The sequence below is a fragment of the Acanthochromis polyacanthus genome, chromosome 17 (genome assembly GCF_021347895.1).
Source record: "Acanthochromis polyacanthus isolate Apoly-LR-REF ecotype Palm Island chromosome 17, KAUST_Apoly_ChrSc, whole genome shotgun sequence".
In the NCBI taxonomy this organism is placed as follows: Eukaryota; Metazoa; Chordata; class Actinopteri; family Pomacentridae; genus Acanthochromis; species Acanthochromis polyacanthus.
The window spans coordinates 18,399,075-18,424,866 of record NC_067129.1 but is presented as its reverse complement, the minus strand read 5'-3'; the positions used below and the strand labels follow the sequence as shown (position 1 = coordinate 18,424,866).

Here is a 25,792-nt window from a genome sequence, read left to right as displayed (position 1 = left end):
TTATTTATTCGCTGATTCTTGCCACATGAATTTGAATTTCTTTTTTTTCAATTTCTTTTACTACTCTAAGACAGTATACTGAATATCTTTGGATTGTGGACAAAACAAGACGTGAAGGCGTCATCTTGGGCTTTGGGAAATTGTGTTTTTTTCTTCTATTTGCTCCCTTTTCTTACTGCAAACAAATAATTGAGTAATCTAGTAAAAACTAGTTTTATGGACAGGGAATACAATCGTTAGTTGCAGTCTTGGTACTCCTGTAATCACAATCCACGACAACAGCTCAAAATGAACCCAGAATATATCCCCTGCTGCTGGAAATATTCACTGGAGCTGAAATCATCGCAAACAAATATTATAATGCACTCCAGAACACCTACACCACCCACTAGAACCGCAATAATATGCCGAAAGTGGGATTATTACCTGTCTGAGAGCCTATAAGCTTTGCAAAAGTAGAATTCATGGTAGAGGTGCTCTGTTAGATTGAATTAGTGTGAAAGTTTACCTAATAAAATGTTCCCTGAACGTTTAAGCCCATCCCTCCAAACAACCGAGCCATCTCATGGCTGCTGTCATCAAAACATCCTGAAACCAGCACTGTTAACATTACCATTTAACCTTCTTTAGAACTGCTCACGCAGACGTGAAAAGCTGCAGTTTATTTGACTGTAGGAAATTAGGGAGAAAGTACAATCCTGCATGCCCTCTGAATATAGAGGAAGAAAAGAGAGAATGAGGACTGGTCAGATGACTCAGCCACAACCTCTGTCACCTGTCTCTCTTAGCTCACCTGGGATTTCCAGTCACTTTTTTCAAAAACCCTGACGTACTTCTTTATTTAAATTGGATGTAGTAGCCTCTCAAAATTATCTTTCCTGACTTCAATATGTATTTTCGCTTATTGATTTCTAAAAACATGCAGCCCAGCAGGTGACTGCAAGGACAAATAAAGGAAATGCAGATGGCCCACAGCGCCTTGAGGGAAAACTAAGACTGCATTTTAGAGGGACTTAAAAGGAAAATAGAAAAAGAAGACAAAACATCAAAGGGCACTGCTTACAATCATACAAATATATGTTATTTTATTGAATAATATTCCAGAATAAGACATCTCCTTTCAATTCATGTAGGAGTTATTGTAGAAATGTACACAGGTCTGATGGCAAACATGGAGAGAGGGTGAATCGAGCACTTGTGACTGTAGATACTGAGAGGGAGTCATCCCTAAAGAGCCAAAAAACACTGATGTATGCATGCTTTGCAAAGAAAAACAAAAAAAGTCCCATGTCAGTCTGGACAATTAGTTGTTATTATTGCAGACCAGATTGCCTTTGTAGCCTGCAAATCCTGATTGCAGTTTATCTGTTGGATTTGTTTTCCCTCCTTGAGTGCAGGCTGGTAGTTCTCGTTGCATATTGCTGGTCTTCATTCCTTCTTTGCCGCTTCTCTGAGTGTTCAGAAAAGCCGGTATGATCCTGCTACTTGTTTTGGCTCTTATTGTAAGGAGTCCAACATGTGTCTGAATCCCTGGTAACGCTCGGGAGGTGCCTGAGGAGTCAGGCCTGCTCTCTGTGGCTAGTCAGTGCCAAGGCCCAGTTTTAGTTATGGCTTTTTTTTTTTGGTCTTTTATTGTTTTGTTTTTTTAAAGTGTAAGTTTTTCGGAAGACGAGGAGATTGGCTTACGAGAGAGAAGAGTCTGTAAGAGTAGGAAAAAGCAATAGCGGGAACTTTCTGGAAGACTTGCGTGACTGTAACTCTGAGACCACCAAGGTCATGATGACAGGAAACGTGTCAGCTTTAGGAATTGTTCTCCTGCTGTTTTCACTTAAATACACTGTATCTTTCATTAACACACATCTCAGTTGCACAGTGGGATTCAGTTTGGGTGAATTTCACTTAAGGTTCACATCATTGTGGACAAAACGCTGCTGACCAAAGACAAAACACACGAAATAGGAACAACAATTCTTCCTCCTCCTGAGGGTTTTACATTAGAAAGGAAACATGACAAGGTAAAACAACTTAACAGTAATAAAAAATAATCAACATGAACAGATATTAATTACATCTTTGAGAAAAAAGACCTGATATAGTACATCTGATATACAATAACTGTATTACTGACATAACAAACACTTAAACTGGCATCCTTCCATACATGTAGGCCTTCCGCACACGGGTTTGTTTCCCGGAAGCATACTGCAGCACCGCATAGAGATTGCTCACTTTTTTTTTTAACATTCTTCAAAGTAGTCACTCACACAGGAGAAATATTAGGCTGTAGCAGCAAAACTACTCCGCGAGTTCAAAATAAATGGCTTCTGCTTTCTGCACTTTGCTTGTTTAATTAGCAATATTCACGAACAGTGTTGCAGCTGAAGCTCAACTTCTGTTGAAGTATCTCGCTTTGAATATTTAAAACTTAAGAATTGTCAGCATGGCACACATCCGTTTTGTGCTACTGCTATAATTTAAGGGCTGATTTATAATTCATATTTGATGGGTTTTGAGTTATTCAGTTCCCATGAATAGTCCCCAAAAATTAGCTCCATAGTTTTTAACCCCACTTAGGTTTTGCAAGAAAATACGTTTTCACAAGAGAGGCAGGATTTATAGCACAATACATAAAAGTCTGTTTCATTCCATGCATTGTTTTGTTTATCCGATTTTCTGTTCTATTTTCACCAAGTAGTGCAATCTTCCATTAACTATTTTTTGTGAGCTGCATTTAATCAAATAATTCAATAAGAGAGCGTTCATGAAATGCTAGAAGCCGCTGCATTTTGACTTTTTGCACATAAAGCATAACAAGGCATCATAACCACATTAGGTAGCTGTAATGAGCGCATTATCATCTAATTAGAGCTTGATGTTAACAGCTAAACCTCCAGATAAATTGTACAAAAAAAATTGCGAGTAAAGCACTGCTTTTAAAATTGTGTGTGAAAACATGACCATAACTCACCACAGTAAATTCACTGAAACTGTACATTGAAATTCTGCCTTCAGACCTGTTTGTCTTTATGCCCTTCATAAAGAGTGCTACCTTGAAGAAACAACCATTAGAGGGTGCTAGTTATACATAGATTTACCCTATAATTTAACAAAGCCCACATTTAAGTATTTTGAATACAGCTGAAACGCATTGGTACGTCTGCATTTGCAGTGATGCATTAACTCTGACTGCAAACAAGCACAGCATGTGAGAATAATACACTGGACTGAACCGTGTCTGGACAGGGATGAGCAGCTTATTCAGTTCAGTTGGATCATATATTTGTTTTTTGATAAATTACAAAAGGAACAGAATATTATGAGCCTGATTAAAGAAAGACAATATATCATGCATGCAGACTGTGTTAAATGTAAAAATCAAAAGATGCATAGCTCATATAGTGCATGGACAAACACCGTTTTATTCTACAGCATTCAGTGTGATTAAAATGCCTTGTTAGTTCTTTATGATACACTTGAAATGAAATGATACCTGGGTTTGTTCCAAAGATTTCCCTGTTTGTTAGTAGTTGTTGTACAGTGAAATAAAGCTTTTAATTCCCAAATGATTGTGATGAATTAGCTGCTGTGAAATATTCATTATTGCCTGTTGGTGCCACTACCTTTGATAGAGTACAGGGATTTCCTGTTTGTCATAATGATTTCAGAGCATTTTCGAGACAGCCAGGTAACTTTCAGATGTTTTAAGCAATGCCCAGTGCCTGCAAGGTGCAATGTGCTTCCAGTTTTCCAGTAATTTAAAGTTTGGGGAGTTGGTTTATGTTATGCACCTGAACTATTTTTTTTTTAACAGACGTGTTACTCAGAGGACACTATGGCTGCTGATACTCACACTATTTGTGAGGCCCAGTGTACAGGCCTTGAGGAAATGAGAAAATTCCTTTTTCTGTTGTCGTCCATGTGGCTTGTTTGGTGAGTTTACAGGTAGAAATCGGACAACAGCCCTCTGAGTTCATTATAAACAAATGGATTTTGCTGTCTTTGGCAGACCTTGGGGACATTTTTGCACCCATCGCAGGGTGGCTGTTCTCTTGTTTGTGTTTTATTGAGTCTATCGATCATTGTTTCAATCTCATGCCCTTTCTTTTCCCCTCGTCTCTTGGTCTTGTCTTACCTTACTCTTAGTCATAGATGCACACAAACACATACACATAGATACACACTCGCACACAGACCTTATGAAGACACAGTTAAGTACACGCCTACGTAGACGACATAATATTGAAAAGAACGTTAATGGGCTGTAGACACTATAGTTGAGGAGATCTGTGTAGGACAGGGATTACAACTTTAAACCTCTCATGAGTGGGCGCACAAACTCCATCAGTGTTTTTTTTTTATTGTCCATGTTACCACCTCACTGTTAGCTCTGCAAAACCTGGCGACCCATAAATGTGATCTTACTCAAAAAATGGAACACTTTCTGACGCCTTCAAACTGCAATAACAAGGATCCTCTTAATATCTTTTGTACTCTATGGTGAACTTTCTACAAGCACCTTCAGCTGCTCTTTCTCCCATAACTTTCACATTCAAGCATCTCTGTAGTTTCACTTCACAGCAACATTCTGTCACCTGTATTTCTTCACATTCATCTTGAAAACATACTTTTCTGTCAACACTTTGCTGTCTTACATTCTATCTTCCTCACTTTACATTTGACATCGGACTACTTAACATTCTCCTTTCTTGCCTGTCTACTTGCAGGATCACAACTGAACAACTTACTGTGACATCCTTCTGTGGTGCACAAGTAAGAACTGGCTGCTCTTTAGGACTGTGAAACCTGTGGAGGAATTTGGATTTACTCTGATGTTTAAGAAAGGAAAGTGATAAAGTATATTAAAGAGTGGTGAGAGCTATTTGTATAAGTTTACTTACATCCTGTCTGCTCTAATGCTCTGTAAAGTAAAGCTGCAACAATTAGTCAATGAGTGAGTCGACAGGAGATTAATCTACAACTATTTTTCATGATTAATTACCTCCAAAATTGCTGGTTTCTGAAATTTAGTGATTTGGTACTCCTGTATTTTTAGTTGTAGCTTTACTGTTTATACAAAGAGAGACAAAATTGCAATTATGTCAGATTTTGGAAAGCAAGATTCTTTTGTTGTCACTCCTTTGCATGCCCATATGCTTTCCTGTCATAGAATGGCTTATTAACGTTAAAATACACAAATATGACACTTTGATGTTGTACAGTTGTTAGTAATGCACAGTTATAAGCCATACTAGGCCGTACCAAATTCAGCAGGGAGGCAGAGAATTGGCTTTTCAAAAATAGAGATTTGTAGGTCTGCAGTACAAAATCCGCTGCAAGGACAAAATATCCAAATTTGAACTGAGTGATATTCCCTCTGGAAAAGCCCAGAAAATTAAAAGACTTAATGGAAAAAAAAATGCAAAGCCCTCCAACTAATTTCCTCTATAGACCCCCAGTCATAAATAGCGCACAGTGCCTTACGTGCCTCTTTGTTTCACATTCATTATCATATCCACATGCCGCATACAACCCTGCCAAGATTCTTGCTTACTTTGCTGCAGAAATTCCTTATCAACATTCTTCAAGAATACACCTGCTAATCCTTCACTCTTTCTAAATAACCGCCTCCATGTGATGACCTCTTTGCAATTCCGCACACAATTTCAGACTTGCTTTTCACCCTCAATGCAGCACATTCGTAAAGCCTCCGTTCCACATTCTGTAACCCGTCTTCACATTATGTTACCATTAAAATTAGATGCCTTTGTCAATGCGCCGAACCTCCTAGATTTATCTGTGATTTTTAGCAACCATATAATGAGCATTTTAACAGTTTGTCTTCTCTTAACGTTGCTCTTTCTGACATAGCAAAGGACTCACAGCTGTCTGTGTTTGTTGGCAGTATCCATGCACATTCACTTTGACTGAACATTGTGGTGACATTTTTTTTTTCCCCCTCAGTGGCTTACCAGAGCAGACAGCACCCAACGGCAGCCAGCACTGAAATACCCTGACGGTTCCCATTTAGAAGCCTTAACTTCAGTCGGGTCAGTGCATAATATTCTAAAATTTTAGAGATTCGCTAGATTCAAAACATTGATTGATCGCAGCAAAGCAAAATGTTAAATTAATTTCGAGCCTTCCAGGTCAGTCCCCGCGAAGTTGCACAGAACTGCTCTTCCATGCCATTTTAAATGTGAAGTCAATGAAAACCACTCACAAGACAGATGAAGCATCACCTAGTCACAGATACAAATATATCAAAGACACAATGTTGTGCTCTGTCTGAAGGACACGGTAGAGGTTACCCACAGTTCCTCTATCTATCCTTGGTACAGGCACACATTCACACACGGGATCTTACAGTACATCCATACTCTAAAAGACATCCACACACGAGGGTTAAAACACAGTCACACTGAGACATTCACTCAGACAACTACATTTTTGAGGGCAATTCTTCCAAGGTGATTTGATAAAGCTAGTGAGTGGATAAGCTGCCAGACATCCTCAGAATAACAAGTGCTCCAGCTCAGAGGCTCCTCTGGCTTTGATGTTGGGCTTCAAACCTGGCTTTATTCTGACAGCAGATGCTGAGTGAAGTATACACCACCGCTCCTTTTCAGGTGACTGCGTTCAGATCCGCCCTGGTTTTTTTAAATATGACCCACTTGTTCATTTGTAGCCTTTAACGAGCTAGTGCAATAATTAGTGATCACCTGGTAGAGATCCCAGGGTAGAAAGAAGGTGTCACTCACTCTTTCACTCATTCACTCACTCTTTTTTTTTTTTTTTCTATTTTTTACTCAATGTTATCTTCTGGCTTGTTTGTAAATATATTGCTCAGACAATTTAACCCTTTCAATCAGAGTTTGGATTAAAAATGAATAATTTATGCTCTATTTTATGGCTCATCTTCCCAAGACAGAGTTGATTTTATTTTTACTTTTGCAGGCAGTACTTCTCTTGTGAGCTTCACAACCTTCACTCTGGAGTTCAAACATCCTGATCCTTATTATTAAGAGCATCATGATCACCATCATGATGCTCTTCATCATTAACATTCGTATCATCACCTTTTTATTGATTTGATATCATGTTTTCAGCATTATTAGCATCTTAATCATATTTTAGAGGCATTGTTTCCTTCTGCACTGTTATGAATTCCATTTTCTTTTTCACAGGATGAGAAGGAAAACAAGCCAAAAAAAGGAAAATAATTCATGTTAGTGTCGGTGTCATGAACTACTTTTAAAATAATTTTTCACACTTTCTCCTACTCTCACCTTGCTCTGCTGACCTGACCTGACCCAGGCTTCCTGCAGATTTCTTTCCTCTCTGAGCTGTTTCATCTCGCTTTGAGCTTTACTTGACCTTGGTGATTAGCTTAGCTGGTAGGCAGATGGTGGGTGGAAAGCTGGCTGAACCACACTGTCACCAACTTTAGGGCTCAAGAGGGGGCCCATGGGTGAGGATTATGATGCCGAGTCAGCGCTGCAAATGCATGTGTGGTGAATATACAGTACAATAGAGCAGACAGTGGGTAGACATGTGAGAAAAGATGAAATTGTCAGTGGGACAAAGAAGCTTGAGTCTAAAAGGGAAATGAAGGAGCCTCTGCATTAGGAAGTCACAGGGGGCAGAGGAAGAGACTAACAGTGGGAGGGGGAGGGACTAGTAGTTCTGGTTCGGACCCTGGGCTTCCTTTCCGTGGTGTCAGGTGAGGGGGTGACTCCTCTCTCAGGCCTTCTTAGCTGCTGATGGTCTGCTGGCCTTTATCCCTCAGCATCTTACAGCGCACTTCTGGAATGTGGTGGCCTGTGAGGACCATTCCCTCAGCCACGCTTAGTGCTTAATGGGCAACTGTGTTCCCAGTGTCACTGCTGCCCTTTGTCCCGCCCTCAGTCTCCTGTGCTATGAGGCATCAGCCTTTGGCTCTTCTTTCCGTCCATTCTTTTGGGACGGCGAATCTGACGTCTTCACCGTCTTACGAGGCGGACTCACTGGTTCACTGGCAAGCTCGTGCAGTGAAGGTTCCTTATACATCGCAACTATGTGACAAAGATAGAGACTGTGGGTTAATAATTAAGGAGATGGTGAATAGCTAATGTAAACTGGTCTGAATTTTGCTTAAGTGACAGAAAACACATAAACCTTCTATAACTTTTGGCAGGAAATGTGCGGCTCCCTTGGTCTTCTTTACCCGGTTGCCCTTCATGACCTGGCCATCACGGTTGATACCGATATACCAGGAGCGGCCAGACTGAGTCTGGCGATAGAGCATGGAGGAGTATGTTACGTAGTAGTTCTCAAACACACTCTCCTTGAACTTACACTCGGGAGTGAAGTGCTCCTGAAATGAAATATGGAAAAGGGGAGAGGTCCATTCTCATTAGCAAACATAGCACATGAAGACAAATAATGTGCAAATGTTTTGAAAAAAGAAACATTGCAAGTCTTTGAACATGAACTCCAGTGTATGTGAGCACACACTTGGAAATAATACATGGACACACAGTAAAACACATTAATTAGGTGACTGTTGTGTTTCTTTGAATGCATGAACATCCTGGTCCTTTGAGAACAGCGAGACAAGTAAGCATGCTATAGTATGTCAGAATTAGCATTAACGTCTCTGCTAAACATAACACATTCCCGGAGGATAAAAGCAGAGATGCGGAAATAAGATAAAAGATAATAAAACACTGACACCTATACCAATACAATAACAAATTTAGTGTACAGACATGCATTACATACTGTACATCAGGGGTTGGTGATCTAACTATGTTATGTCCTGGACAATCTTATTTTTCCATGTGATCTACTTTTCAGAGGAGTCACACAGATCATGTCATAAAATATACAAATAACACTGTCATTCAGACTTTCCTACACCACATGAACTAAGCAAAAGCATAATTGATTGTGATACAATTAGGATAATACTCAATGGACACATATTGGAGATGTAAAGTTTCCTATAAACAGAAAACAGCATGGCATGTGAAGAATAGCACCATGTGGATCAGCATCCTGACAGAAACTTCAAAGTGTCAGAGATACAAATCACTTCTTGTCTGAACTAGTCTCACACAGACCATTTCACGATGCAGAATGGTCTACAGAATGACACCTCATTATCATTCTGCTATAGGGGGAGAAAAGCTTTAGGTTGGCTGTCCGGAGGATGACGTTATTTCCCAGAGGGATTTTGAAAATGGAAACACACAGTTAGCAGAAGGGGAGGAGAAAGCCACATGAAATGCACGACCAACAGCAGGCTTATACCCGCAGCCTGCATCCAGTGAGTCAGACGAGAACGTTCAGAATGAAATCAGTGAAAACATGAAATTTATGAGTTGGGCCTTTAGCTCGCAGTTCTCTAGTTGAAGAGACAGGCCTTGTATCCAGTCAATTATATGCTAACTAATCTGTAATCACATGGGAACTATATCTTTTCATCTTATCACCCACTTCTGCTGTATATATATAGATTTCTAGTTGTGACGTTTAATTGCAGAAGCTACATCCTAGATCCAACAAACTTGCTTAGTCAATAATTCAAGTTTGTACAGAGTGTGTGAGGTTTGTGAACAAAATCCTGCAGGAACTAGTTGGCCAGCCGAGTGGACAAATATGTTGCCGTGTGACGAGGATTCACTGGTTGCATGCCACATACATCACACTTGTGGTGAAAATTGCCTTATGTCATGCCATAGAAACGGAATTCAAGCTTATATCAAGGATCCACTGTATTTATAATTACTGTATGTATGCCTGTCTTTATTTGGTGTTAAACTGATAAATGCATAAACTAGTGGCTTCAGTGAATACTAAAGCTACACTGTGCACCATGGACGGCCCAGAATTTAATCTTTTAAATAAGCGCATGACCTGCGTCGAGAGAGGCTTTATTTAATCCCAAAAACATCTGTGCATTGAACTTGCCATTCATCATACATCAACATGGCATAACTTCTTGTTCAACATTAGACGCATCATAGAGATCCCATCTTGAAAGAAGGGCTGCAACTCATGGTCATTTTTAATACCGATTAATATCTAAGTGTTGTTTGGTTGGTAGTAAATGTCAGAAAAGGATGAAAAAAACCCACGATTTGTCAAAATTTGAATCATTTTGAAAAAACACTTGTTTTCTGACCAGCTGTGATAAATCAAAGATATTCACTTTAAATTAAGTGATTAAGAAAGCAGGGAAACTGTCAAATTCAAGAAGCTAGAAAAGAGGGATTTTTAACAGTATTTTTCCTTTAAAAATTACATGGACAATTATTTTAATAATAAAATAGTTGCAGATTTATTTAAATTGATCATTTCCTTGAACTGTACCTCATTAAGTTGTTTTTGTACAAAGCCAAATGAATCAGTGTTACTGTACACGGATTGAATTTAGAGTCTTCAACAACTTCAAAGTTGGCAGAGCAATTAAAATGTGTCATCATCATCAAAGTGAAAATGTAAACTCCACACAACTAATAGACAAATAACACTGTGATTAGGGGTTTGAAATGCAAAATTTACCTTAAAGATCACAAACTAAACAGGTTGGGAAACATTTCATTAGCAGGTTTTTCTGGCTATGTGTATGTAATAGCAATAAAATCTTACTACGATTAAATGCATGCTGCTGCAAATCCCCCTAAAAGAAGCATGTCTTTAGTATAGGCCACTGTCCTGTCCTGTCAGTTGTCTGTGACTGGTTAAATCTGCATAGACATTACAAAATCAAATTAGCTGAACTTGGATCAAATCCAACAGTTCAGCCAGTCATTGTAAATGATCATGTTCCCGCAGCACTTCCCCTCCCACTCTGTCCTCAACATAAGGACTACTGAACCCTGCATAATGTTGACCGGTGATATTAACCAATAGAGACAGATATACATCTCTCTTAGTCTCCATCAGGGTCTCGACAGGGTCCTTCCTCTGTCAGAGAGCAAAGCCAATCTGCTGGATTGATTAACTGAGAGCAGCAGGGCAGAAATGGCTGAGTGGAGAATTTCTCTGAGAGTCAGGACGACATAAGAGGGCCGAAGGATCACAGCTTGGCATAGAGGAGCTTTAAAAAAGAGCCAAAAGTAGATTGAGAAGGTATAAGAGACCTCCAGTTTCACACTAATCACAGATCATCACCTTTCTCCTTCACAGGGAGGCATCAACCTTTAAGCTGAGAAGGCATTTCAGGACTTTGTGCCCTCTCTCCTTCCACTCCTGTCCTGCTGCTCCAGCGCAGTTTATGCCCATTTTACGACTAGCATCCCACCATAAAAAATACACCTCTCCTCTTAACTCAACAAATACTCCCACTTACCATCCCCACCACTTCGCAGGGTTATTTTAAGATCCACTGACAGGTTTGATATCTTCTGCTGCGCTAACACAGAGGATGGGATCGATAGATGATCCGCTTCATTCATTATTAATCAGGCCAGAGAGCAAGAGGGGTGGGAAGTGCGGGAGACAGAAGGGGAAAGGTAGGAGAGACAGGAAAGGGAGCAGAAGATCAGTCAGAGAGGACAGAGGGGTTGCTGGGTAATAAAGGAGATTAAGAAGAGAGAGAAAAGGAGAGACCTGCTTCTCCCCCAGGACCAAAAGCAGGAGCGCTGGGCTTTAGTCGCCAGCACCCCACGATCTGACACTCATGTCCCTCTGGAAAGAGAACCCATCACTCCAGCAAAATACCCTTCAGCTCAACCTCTGAAATGACACCAGTGATAACCCCTCTCCCAAGTCATCCTATAATTACCCTTCATAATCACTCCCCTGAAATTAGTCTAATGATAGAGCTCACATCTTCAGTATTTCATTCAAGTAGTCTCCAAAGGTCTGAAGAAGAAAAAAACATTGTGTGATAGCAGACAAGACAATGAAATAATTGTCCTCATCATACAGTGATTTTTCATGATAACCTCCGACAATGGCCCATATTGCTGTCCCTAAGTGATATAAATACATTGCTGTAATTATCCCCGTATCAGACACTCACCTTGAGCCAACCTCGAGACCTCAGCATTACAACAGAGGTGTACTTACTGGCGATATCACTCAAACCACCACATTTACCTACGTGGATGAATAATTGCTGACAAAGTGTTGAGCGTCGCACATTTTTAAGAGTGATGAGGGACTATTTCCATCTGAATGTTGGGTGCTCGGACTGGAAATTAAATAAAAACCTCCTTCTTCTTCCACCATGACTTATTCAGAGACTTGGACAGCAAGCTTCCCTACTGTGTGTCACAAGCTAGAAATGAATTTGAATGAAAGCAGATGAGAAAGGTAATATGTAGCCTCCGTGCTGAGAATCCCTAAGATGGGAAGAACCTTTTTATGATGCAGAGTATCATCCCGACCCTCCCCGCCCACACACACCACCTCCTTCTTCATCCCTTGTGTCTGATTACATCTGTTCTACCTGCTTCAGGATGCTTTACTCTCCATGCCACAATACACTGGAAGTGCACTTACAAACAAGCAAGGACAGGGAAGTACTAATAGAACAGAGCTTCCTAGATCGGTCAAACATCTCTCTGCCTGTATTTAATAAAAATATAGGGAACAGGAATGAAAGTTGTGCCTTACTCGAGAGTAAGTGCATAAATGATGTTTATGTATTTTGTTTACTTTCGTTTCATCATACAAGCATGAAATGAGAAGTAATGCCCCTGAACATGTAGCTGTGCCTCTGGAATTTAAAAAATGCATTAGCATCGGTGATGTTAAATTATTTGCAGTCCCCAGTTTAGACAGCAGGGGTCACAGTGTCATGCAGGCGGGTTCCTGCATCGATTGACCGGCCCATCAGCTCCTTGGGTAATCTATGAGGAGCTGTGAAATCTGCCCAGCTGCAGTAATCCCACCACATTCCAATAGCACTGCATTACTGCTGCAGAGACCCACTCATATGACAATGTAAATGTAAACCACTTTCAAAACAATCCTATGTCACACGCACACAATCTGTGCATGTGTGCGTATGTGACGTGGGAAGCCACCAGCAGGGCATGTTGCTGATGCTGCTCTCATGCCAGATGTAGATGCACTATGACACACCACGTTACTTAAGTCAATAGGGCATAGATGTGCTTATAAAGAGGGGTTGACAGAGGGTGAGACTGGCAGTTAATACGGTTTAGCACCACACATGTATGGTCGGCCCCTAATGCTTTATGATAGTCCACCCAGACATGATGTTCGCATGACAAGAGCAGAGTGGATGATAATGTGCATGGACTCATAGTTCTGCAGTGGTGATTGACAGCTGGAAGGCCCTTGTCAATATAATGCTGTTGAGATTGGAGCTGGAGCTGACAGTCTCCTCTTCAACCCTCAGTGACAAAGGTGACTGGTCCCCCTGCTTTAAATTTTCTGGGACACAGAGAATGGTGCTTGCTCGTGTACTATTATCACCACTATTGTTATTTCATATCTTAGCAAACTGCAAGGGCTACATTCTGATATATCCCAGGGACAATTTGGAAGGAGAGCACCAGTACAAGGTAGATCATGAATCTATCAGAAAAAATAGGTTTTGCCTTCCCTAAGTGCTCTTAATTGGCTGCCAGGCAAAATGTCTTTCGTTATCATTATACTTTTGCACTTCATCTCTTTTCTCTTGCCATGGCCAATCATTCTCTCTGCTGCTTTTTCTAATGTCCACATTTTCTCCTGTCCTGTGATAAAAGCGATGCTATCTAGCTGCTGGTGTTGTCCTGCATCTCAATGTAATCCTCCCATGAAAAGAATAGAAAGGACAAAGCTTTTCATCAATACCTCTAACGCTCTTTCACTTCCTTTATCTCTCTCCTGTGTCTGTCTATCTTCCTCACTTTCTATGCCAGTCTGCACAAATCACACAATAGTTGTTATTTGCTGTTGTCCTTTTAGTATTTCTTTACTGAATCAAAGCTCCAAGTACACTGTTCGATATTGTGATGTCCCAGATGAAAGATCTCTTGGACAGTGTTGATTAAATATGTATTTGCCCCTTTCTAAATCTTGACTGGCACAAAGCTACCCTCTGAAAATTAATGAGTTAAAGTGAAGGCAGGGGACACTCTGGACAGGGCTACAAATAGAGAGAAACAAGTGCACTCACGTTCACACCTACGGACAATTTAGAATCACCAATTAAGCATATTTTTGGACTATGGGAGAAAGCTCTGCCGGAGTACCTGTAGAAAACCTATGCATGCACAGGGAGCATGCAAACTTTCAGATCCTAAGCCAGGACAAGGACTGGGGATCTTCAGGCTGCAAGGAGACAGTGCTAACCACCGATCCACTGTACAGCCCACCAAACCACTGCATAGCTAACCGACGCATATAGTGGAGGCAATAACTCTATTTCATTTATGAGGTTATTTTATAATAAATGTTATGGATATCTCTGCTTACCTCTTTCCGACTGAGTTTAAGTTGGATTATTTAGTGTAAAAATGTAAATATTCAGGAATTCTGACCATATTAAACAAATTCTGTACAAATAGTATATTTATTTGCTAGGGATATGCCTTTAACAGCAATAAAACAAAACATGTACACTATGATCCAACAAAGATTGCACATTTTGCTGATTCTTTGTGTCTGTATGAAGTTAACTTAGAGACGGGGCTTTTTAGAGATTTAAACGAAAACAGCTAAGTCAGCAAACTGATGGCATGGGATCATTTCTTGCAATGTGATAAATGACTTTCAGCTGCCACCTAGCATGTCTTTTCCTGACTTGATGTTATTTTAAATGAACATTTGATGTGTGGTCCAAGCATTGACTGTGCTTTGTAGGTTCAGAGGATTTCAAATTGATTTACCCTTTTGTAGAGTTGCTTGTTCTACCTACCCTCTTACAAATAGTGGAGAGCAATTCGTCTATTCAGTCCAATCTTTGACCTCTGAACATTTCTTGCTCATTTAGTTTAAAACCACTGACTATATATAAAGATGGACAAACTCTCCATGACATCACCAATAAGTTTCCTGAAGAGTTTTGAAGCTCAGTGTGGGGACTTTGGCTGACTTTGTCATTATGGCAAGCCTGACTCCTCCTATCTACCAGCTAATACAAATATATGCAAAGAGGTGAAGCATAAGTTGGACTAAGGCAGGCCATGCAAACATCTCATCAAACATAATGGACTGTCCTGTGGCAGCACCCACCTGCCACTCAAAGTGGCCATGCCCTTAATTATGCATAACTTCAAGCCTTAAAAGAATTTAGACAGTTGAGTTATATAAAATTCACCCACTGCATAGCTTTCATGAATGGTTAAATCAGCTATAGAGACTGAAATCTTTTGTGTACCAGGCTGTCAACATTTTTCTCTTTCTGCTGTAATGATGGGCATTTTAACATGTAGATCTATGGGGACTGACTCGCTTTTGGGGCCAGTTTCAAGTGGACATTTGAGAAATTGGAGTTTTGGGCATCTGGTGCTGATTAGATAAATTCAGTCCTGGAAGTCACTGCTTGCTTAAAGAATTCTTTGGCTTTTTTTGACTGTTATTGGAAATCAACTGGCTGAGGGATGTCTGCTTTGACATTCATGAGTCATGCTAAAATGCATCATCAAGCCAGCGTGCAACACTATTGCTGTAGTCTTTCGATCTTGCACTTACAGTATATCATAGTCACACAGTATTAGGCTATGAAATATGCTATTCATTTTATTTATTCATTTATTTGACATTTTCTCAGCAAGAAATTCTGGCTGTTGAGATTATCTGCAGAACAACTACATTTGATTGACTTAAAGCCGGCATACGCTCGGTCAGCTCATGTCAGCTGATAAAGAACAAGAGAATTCAGTGCGACAAACTCACACTTGCAGAATGTAGGAGCACTAAACTGGTAGAGAAAAAACAAGGGCCGCTATTCAAAGCTGTCCACACATGCCAGATGTGTTGTCTGCATACGCTCCATGTTCACACCATATATTCTCAAAGTCCAGCTTTATCATTAACAGGACGCTAACTCAACTTGACAAACTACCTTTCCTCTCCTACAACATGCCAAGGTTGAATTTCACAAAGTTAATGAGGCATCACAGAAACACACACTAATTGATTCTCTGATTGACATATAGTCTATATATAAAAAACATAATGAACAGTCAAATCTTCATCTTGAAATCCTATTTAGCTGACAAAGTTCTCAGTCTGGTACAGCTGTTGAAAACCTGCTTGTTAATGGTAATGTTATTCTCGAGTAACACAAACACTTTTCTCACTCACTGTTTTTTACTCTCTCCTACACACACACACACACACACACGCACACACACACACACACACACACACACACACACACACACACACACACACACACACACACACACACACACACACACACACACACACACACTCTGTATCTATGAGGAGTTTTCCAGAGCACATAGATTATAAAATGGGGCAGGAACAAGACGAGCTCTATTTTTGTATCAAGATCAGCCATTTCCTGTTGTCACCTACAGGTAGTAAGGATGAGATTTATGTTTGAGACAAGGCAGCAGTGGATTCCCCAATTTGTTACTGAGCTGAGCCAAACAACCTGACCAGTGTATATTTGAGCTGAGGACATGGAAAGGTAGTCCTCTGATTATTCAGAAGAAACCAGCACAGTAACCATCAGTAAGCAGCAATATGGGCAGCATATGCATGAGGATGACAAAATAGCTAAAATGAAGTGACAAATCATTCTGTCAGTTACCTCTCTTCCAGAAGTGACAGGTATGAGCTTGTTATCATAAATCAAAACATTCCTCTTCTGTGTCACCTACTCTCTTTGCCTTTAAATGTAAAAGCAAATATGAGCATGCTCTTTGAGCACAAAGATATGTACAAAGGGCCCCATTATGCCGCCTGCACTCCTCCCTACACCAGCAAATTAGTGCATCAGATGCACTATGGAGAATAATATAGGGTCATAAAATCAAACTTGCATGATATTACACAAGACAGCAGCTGTTCTGTTGCACAGCACCTACATAAACTCACTCCTGTACCTCTGTGTGTGTGAGAGAGGAAATTCTCTGAAAGAGGTCAGTGTGGGATGCAGTACAGCTATTGACTGGTGCTGAGGAAATCCCTTCTCTTCTCTGTTCACAGAGACAAGGCACCAAAGTCTAATGCATGCTAATCAGGGACTCAGAAGATAATACGAGGTGGTGCAGTCCATATGCCATAATTCAAGATTTAACTTTCACATGCACTGATGCGTTATTTGCATAAAACCACATTTGCATTCATTGATTTTGCATATAGTTATCCAAACATTCTGTTGAACTGAAAGCACACAATCACAAGAGAGAGAGAGATATGCAACTTGTTTACATCAATGAGGCACAACATTAACAGCACTGACAGGTGAAGTGATAAACGTTACGTACCTCCCCATGGCAGCAGCAGCAGCCACCCTGAACAGGACAGTGCACCATTTGTTTCTGAGCAGTTTTTTCCAGTGTGGAAGACAATACCACAAACTGCTTAAGAATCGCTTGAAGAGCATGACAAGAGCCCAAGTCCAACTTCCAAATTCGCTAGAACCCAATCTGAGAGCATCTGCAGGATGTGCCAGCACACTCTATCCACAGAGGCCCCACCGGATAACCCCCAGGACACAAACATGCCATAGCTTGTTTGGCAGCTTGGGGGGGGACCTACACACAATGCTGTGGTGTAGGTGGTTTGAATGTTGTGACTGAGTGGTGTTTACTGAATGTTTTCATCATCAAACTACACAATAATATCATCTTCCTGATATTTTAATGTTAAGAATGAATGAAGGAACAATTACTAATGTATTGTATATTATATGTAAAATGATAACAGCGGTTTCAAATCTTTAAACCAATATACCAATTATAATAATGCAGCTTGTTACAGTCCTTAGTGCAAGGATACATTACTTTCAGAGTCTGACCACTGTCCTATATATGAACACATGCATAACTGTAGTAGTTCTGTGCTATTATCCTAGAGGGCGGGAAACGGTGACTGCCAGTAAAGTAAAAATGATCGACATTAACTAGCATCATCATGTATTGAGAACCATGTAGCCATAGTTAAGTGATCGACACTCATCACATGGAAGCAGTGTCATGAGCTCTGTCCAGGGTGCTGATCAGACTACATGTTCTTAAGCTGACACCGTCGCTGTCCAAGGTACTAATCGAACTGTCCACCCTGAAAGATTCACTAACGGCAGAGATGGACTTCAACACTTCCTTGATAACATGTATTATGGTTTACATGATGTTAAATATACTATCAGCCTAAAGCCGTCCTCACTGTGCAAAGTATTGATTACAAGCAGAACTCCTACTTGCGTCTTAATCTTCACACTGCCTGCTCATTACAACAGTACCTGCTGCTGATTATAGTTGCCTATCTTTTGATTTGAGGTGTCAGTTTGACTAGTAGTGAGGTTGCTGAGCACATCTAATTTGCAGCTCCAGTTGAAATGATATGTAAGAGGTAATGAAGTGCATTGCAGCACTGACCAAATTGAGAAACGGGTTGTGATTTTTATACTTCATCGTGGATATTGTTGCCCTTTAATTAGTCCCTTATCTCTCTCTCTTTTTCTCTCTTGCTCCTGCTTCACACATTTCTGTTTTCCACCTTTGTAATGTGATCTGTTGGACTGGAAAGTTAACAAGAATTGATCTAATGTATGTTAATGAAATATTTAAGAGAAACGTATTTTTTCACATCACAAAAACTACTTCGCAGCAGCTGATGCTCCATCAGCTCACTTCACATTTTCTTTGTGCCTTTCTGTTCTTTAGACTTGATTGCCACTTGCTATTCTTATACAGGTGCAAAGCTGACATATTGTGCGTCACAGACTATAAAATGCATTGGCAAATTGGTAAAACTCTCCTTAGCAGTGTATGGAACGTGATTATCACACTGTATTTCCATCCATAAAATCCATATTATCCCGAAACAAGTGAGACACTATACTGAAGTATAACTGACAGACAGCCGAACTCTAAATCCAAAATGACAGTGTATGATAAAGTCGTGATTGGTATTCTCCTTCCTGAATTCCATGTCATTAATGCGAGTAGGCAATAACTTCTACGAAAGATATCAGAACCATGCCACAGCAAGAGACACCTAGCTTATGTCCAAACTTGTGCGCCTACAAGCAATTCCTATGTCTCCCTTTTTCGAGTGTTTCAATTTCAGAAACTACCGCTGCTGTGTATCAGTGGAGCAAACAAACCTTTGAAATCATGTTATCTCTTTTCTCCTCGATAAAGAAGCGGAACATCATTTTGTGGCCGTGTTTTCTGAAAGTAGCCATGTTACAGTAAATACCAATTGTCAAAGTCCTCATATTGGATGGAAACTCAGCAAGCATCAAAGCAGCAAAGATGCGAATCACTACTGCAGAGTGGAAAAAAGATGCAGAGATTTGTGAGTTCTGATTTCTAGCCTTGGGTTGAAGTGACAGTTATACAGGTAGCCATGTGCACATCTAATTATGTGATCACAGGAATATATGTTTGATTAAATTTAGATGGAAGATTATGATTCAGATCGTGCATAGTGATTCTACCTTAAAATTTAATCGTGCCATCTTTTCACCCACCCCTATTTTCTTCTGTAGATGTGTGACTGCTCTGTAGGGCATACTTACCGAGGTATAGAGGTATCCTTCGCTGTTCATGGCGAGGTACAACCCTGTCTTTGCCCCCTGAATTGCCACAATCCGCAGTCCCACTGGAATTAAGTTGAACTGTGCTAAATTGGAGAAGAAAGTAGGAGAAAGAGAGAAGAAAAAAAGAGTCAGGAGATTGTGAAATCAAACTGCAATAGCAACACATTCTGTTTTCCTGTTTTTGTGTTGCTGGCTGAGCAGCTGCCGTGTCACTGCTGCCTGCGATATCTCTCTTAAGCCCAAGTGCTGTGACCTCCTGGAGTTTGCGTTTATGGAAACACAACGCCATGTCACCTTAACTGTGCTTTACGCTGCCTCTAAACCTCGATAGTGATGGAGATGTTCTGCCATAGCAACTGTGACTTTGAGCAAAGGCAGTAAATATGATGATTAACCTTCTGTAAAACCAGTTAACAACAAAAGACACATCTTACCAAGAAATAATCTAGATTTGCGAGTAAATAAATACCATCTTCAAGTTACAGTCTGAAAAATGACCGACGTCTGAGTCTTGAAGGTCAAATACGAAGAAACGATGCTAGGAAGAGAACGCAGCATAGTTTCCGGTCTGAAAACCAAATTTAGTTTGCTAAAGGTCAGGATGAACAATGGTAATATGCCACTGCTTTTTGTGGTTTATGCACTTTAAATAGCAAGTTCCAGTGTCTGTGATAGGAGCATTGCTGCACAAGCAAGGACACACTTAAGTGCCTAAGGTTGACAGGCAGGTTGACATGATGTTCCTTTGTATTATAAGACAAAAATATCAGTAGTAATTGGAACAAATTTGACAGGTGAGCTGGCAGAACCCCTACTTCTGCCTTGACTCTTCAGCCAAAGGACCTATATAGCACAGCATGACACTCACACAGCATTAACTTGCCAAATAGCACTCCCAATGAAAGCATCTGCTCCCTCTGAGCTGTATGTTGGTGAAACATCAGGAGTTGCTTGGCTTTATTACAGTATACATGAGTGCTGGAGACTACACAGTGAATAATTTGGTTAAAACATCGCAACACAAAGCGTTGGCTACATTTAGACACAGACACACTCACAAAATGAGCTGCTTTCATCCCTTGTGCTGTCCATGGTGCCATCAGGCTGCATCTGCAGGTAGTATCCATGTTGGCTGTATAGCCGGGTAACGATGCCTTTCAGCTGTGGCTCTGCAAGGGAGCACAGAATAACAACATCGCATTAGACAGATGCCATAGCCAGAGGTCGACAGCAGAAATGACATTCACAAATTTAGAGAGCCTGAAAAAGGAATGGGTTAGTCAAGTATGTCAGTTTGAATGAAGACTCTGAGCCACATGGGAGTTTCACTATGTGCAATATTTAAAGCTATGCAATATGACTTATGTGTGCTGTTGGATGGATTACACTGAAAGCTTTGTACAGACACTTATGGTCGCCGGAGGTGAATTCTTTTGAGTTATCGGACACTTTGTACAGTTCTATAATCAGAATTAAGTTTTTCCCACAGTTAGAAAACAAATGATATTGCCATCATTCTCAGTGGTTATTTAGTGTTAATGAGCAAATGTTAGCATACTAACACACTAAACTAAGACATTGTGACGTACTTTATATGATCCCATCATTTGTTAGCATTACTTTCATAAGGAGGGGACAGACTGTATGTGAAAAACAAGGTGTTTTCACAAATTTGTATAGACTGCTAGGCTATCGCTTTTACTATTTATTGAACATTTACCTAGGAAACTGACACCAGATCAACAAAGTACTTGGTTGTTGCAACCCAAACACTGTAATATTGTACAGTAATTTGTTTACAACGATGTCTAAGTAGGTGTTACATGTCAAAGTAACATCCACATAAATGCCAGGTTAGGCTGCTTCAGACCGATCTGCTCGGAGTAACTTGGTTAAAATGATTTAATATGCAGCAAGTACTAGATTTTTCTGTTTATGTATAATTCATTTAGGCTAATGACGCTATATAAGTAATGATAGTAATAATAAACAAAAGCACCTGTTTTTTAATTGAATTTTTTAAATAATTTAAATGTTAAGTTGTTTTTGATTTAAAAATTGATTTAATCCAAGAAAATAATATGGTATAAATACATTTTTAAAAATGTCTTTTAAGAGTGCTATTGGGCATCCTGTTAACACTGACGGAGTTTTACCAGGCAGGGGATCCATGATTATGGATATTTAATGTCATTACCAAAATGACAGAATACTTATCCAGCCTCAAAACAATTCACAGTACTGCTACTAGTACATTAAAAAACAATCATGTGGCTATTTATGTGCAGAATCATTGCTAAAAGATAGAGATTTATCACCAGAGGATAGAAAATATAGTGTTCAGCGCAACAAAGAGTTTAGGCTTTAAGTATTTAATAACAATGTGTCAGTTTGTTACAGATTTGCCCAATGTACATTTTTGGAATTATTCACCTAACTAATTTACAACACACACAATCAATCTGAAATTCTATAAGTAATGACTAAAGTGCATGTAGAACTTAAGCTCAGTCACGTGTAGCTACCACTGTTATTTTTAGCAACAGCCGGGGACAGCAGAGGATAGAGTCAAGTGAGAGAGTTAGTCCGTCTCCTGCTAAATAAAAGATATATAATCAAGAGGTCCTGGTGCTGGAGGAGAGGATGGAGGGTGAAAAAGGTGGTTGAATGTTTCATGAGTGGAGTCCCTGCAGCCTACTTTGCTTTGATTTCAGAAAGAGAGAGAATCTTTGCAGCGGCACGTAAACATCAACAATAGCGGGAACCTAAGTTGTCTCCTGAGCTCAGCAACCTCGCTGCCTCATCTAGGACACTCGGACAGCAAGGGGAGCCCTGGAGGTCCCCTGATTTAGCTTAAAGCACAGTCATTTAGTCCAGTCAGGCCCAGTGCACTAACCGGTCTTCTTCATTGCAGCTTTAATAAGGGAGATGAAACATGGATGAAGGAGCAGTTTATGATGGAGCCTCTGGAAAGACTGAAGGGCCACCTGGGAGTTCCCCTACCACTAACTCCTCCTATGCCCTCACACACAACATTCCCCAGGGAGCGACCGAGGGCACTGCGCAATCTGCCTGTCTTCTCGGACGAGTACACGGAGCCAGAGAATGGCAGAGGATGCAGGGATGAGATCTGTAGGACTACGTATTTCCCAAAGGAAGTGTGCCAGGGTTGAACATCAGTGAAAGTGTGACCTACTCCCATTGTTGCATGCATGCATCTGCAGCACTCCCAGTCCACTTCTTTTTCAAAGCTGCTTGTCAAAACATTTCAGTATCTCTGCTCACTCACTTTCTTTTTCTTTCTCTCCTTGTCCATTTCATACCCTTTGAGTTATGTTCGCTTTCATCCCACCTAATAACATCATACATCATCCAATCAGAGCAGGGAAGCCGTTCATTATTTGTCCCCACAGATGCAAAAGAGAGAGATGAGAAAGAGAGAAAAGGGAAATGGGAGGATCAGGGAGGAGAGAAATGAGCAGAGGGACGGCAAGGGAACAGTGTGAATAAGATGACTGTCATTTCATTATGAGTGCCTCAGAAAAAGCACATTTAGGCAGAAATTCGATAGACATCTCTTGCAGTATGGCTGCAGTAGGAACTCCCAAGCTTGGTGTCAGGCGCACCGAAACTAATGTTTCACTCAGTAGGACTTGCTCCAGCTTCAGCATCCTCACCTCAGCACACCGGTACTTCTGATCCAGCATTAGGGCAGAAAGGCGAAAAGGTTTTTTTAAATAGTTGTATTCTAGAAGCTGGTTTTCTACTATTGTCCTGACTTTTTACAAAGAAACAATGGACTGATTAATAAAGAAACAATCAGTACATGATTCATTAATAAAACAAATTTGTAGTTGTCTTAATATTTTTAAGCCAACTTGGTTCAGTTCAGCAACAAGGCTTAATAGACACTACAGATAAATAGGGTGAAACTTTTAATGAATCGATATTATCATGAAACTTCCCCTGTTGATTACTTCCAAAAAAAAAGGCAATGATTTTTTGAATTGCAAGTTTTTTGCACTGTTTTGTTAAATGTCAAATTTGGTGTTATTCATCCAAAAATGCCCTAATTTTTGCCATGTTTAATTCAAATATTTTTACAGAGTGAGTTGTGGATATCACTTTCAATCGGCCCATCACCCATGTTTGCCATGTTTTTGGGAGTAAGATGTTCATAAACGATTAATGATACATGAACAAACCAGATCTGTAAAAATGATTAAAATGTAGTTTTTTAATGCTAAAAGGAAATCACTACTTTGTATAAAAGGTGTAACTAACAGATATCATGAAACTTAACTTTTCAATTTTTTTCAAATCTTGTGTTAAAATTAGCAAATGCGTTGTAATCTCATTAAGAATGCCTTACTTGCTCAGTAGGCAGTGTATTTAAGTAGACACCTGAATGTGTGTTTTAGATTTATTGTTTATAAAAAACTAACATTAAAAAGATGTTTTGCCTGTAATGTCTCGCCTTAACAGTATTCAGATAATCAAAACTGAGCGTAATCATATCACTGACTCAGCTCAGTGCCATCAAATAGTAGAGATGCACAACAATCCCCATGTGTACTTTGCTAACTGCTCCCTTCTCACTGTCTTGACAGCATCTGTCTGCATATTACTTTGACACAGACACGCATGACGCAGCACAGTCTGAGAAATCCCTGACTTTTAGTCTGTAATATAATTTAGCCACAAAACACTCCACATTTCCCAGAATGCAATTAGACGGCTTTTTCATTTGATCTATCCATTTCTTCTAAAGCTCACAACTTTAATTTGCAAACACAGGCTTTCTGTTCAAAATGTTAAGTGTTAAGCTCAGATTTAGATCACCCCGATGACATTATCAAGATTATTTCTTGTGTAAACTCCTGAAAGCTCCCCCCTCAGAGTCACCGAGGACAGCTGTTTTCGCAAGCCGGGTAATACTCCTGTGACGAGTAAACTCAATTTCATGCGTTACTTATTGGTGCTGTACCCATTTGAACTCAGTGGTTTGCGTCCAATCCACAGTGGAGGGAGCACACATTATTAGGCAAGTCAACTTTTTCCATTTTTATAAGCCCTGGAGGAGCACAGTGACAGATAGTGACACACTGTGACAGCAGTCTACCTCTGGTTGGGTTAGCAAAGCACACAGAGTTGTTTACATGAGCAAAAGCCAATGTTTGTATCATGAGGATGCGTAGTGTGCAAATGCAGTCTCTAGTGCTCCAGAGGGGGAAACAGGGAAGATGATAACTCTGAGAGCTACTGACTCAAAGGTCATGTGTAGTGATTTTGATATGTTAGGGCATACTAGTACTCAAACAGTAAGATAATATTTTGTATGGCACGGGGGCACAGCAGCAACGGTTTTATGAGACCCTGACCAAAACAGATTTAGTCCTGATGTGAAACGTCCTGCAATGCAGTGGTAAAAAGTACTTAAGTAAATTTAACCAAAACGCTACTGGCAAATAGTTTTGAGGTACTGCTTTAACTGCGTATTAAAACTTTCTGCTACTTATTATTCATAGCATTCAGAGGGAAATGATATACCTTACTCTGTGTAGCATTTATCTCACACGTATAGCAACTTGTTGCTTTTTTTAGCGTAAGTTTCCTTGTTTGAAAAAGTCACAAAATAAAATATCCATTTGAAGATTCAATCAGTGGTTCCGAAAGTTTTTGGCTTGCCTGATGATCAGCAGTGTTTAGTTGGAGGAACTTGTCACATTTCAGATGTCTGCAGTTGTTATTAGTTCCAATTGCCAAACTGTATCTAAGCCAATTACAACAGTAAAAGGCCACTTACAGATTGTTGCATCAGTATTACCAATGCAAAAATGTCACATATAATATCAGTTACAAAGTGCATTTTCCTCCCTGTTTTTTTGATACTTTAAGTACTTAAGTACTTTTGACTTTGGTTCTTCACCTTAAGTCCCTCTCCAGTCATTGATTAAACTCCTAAAACTCACTCTGTGTGTCAAAAGTTGGTATTTTGAGGTTATTTCCATGAAAATAATACCCTCTGCACCTAAATTGGCCTAAATGTAAAGCCAAATTGAATAAAAATCTTTGAATTTGAATTGAGAACTTCTGATATAC

At 40.0% G+C, this 25,792-nt stretch overlaps 1 protein-coding gene across 1 annotated transcript in view; it reads right to left on the bottom strand.

Annotated features, from left to right (window-relative positions):
• Positions 1 to 1,059: 1,059 nt before the first annotated feature.
• fgf11b (fibroblast growth factor 11b) overlaps positions 1,060 to 25,792 on the bottom strand; it is a 40,278-nt gene continuing 15,545 nt past the window's right edge. Inside the window, exons 2-5 of the mRNA XM_022210152.2 lie at positions 20,749 to 20,859; positions 19,670 to 19,773; positions 8,155 to 8,353; positions 1,060 to 8,051 (exon numbers count right to left, since the gene is read on the bottom strand). Of these exons, the coding sequence (XP_022065844.1) occupies positions 7,915 to 8,051; positions 8,155 to 8,353; positions 19,670 to 19,773; positions 20,749 to 20,859 (551 nt within the window). The 3' untranslated portion in view covers positions 1,060 to 7,914. The remainder of the gene's footprint in view (positions 8,052 to 8,154; positions 8,354 to 19,669; positions 19,774 to 20,748; positions 20,860 to 25,792) is intronic.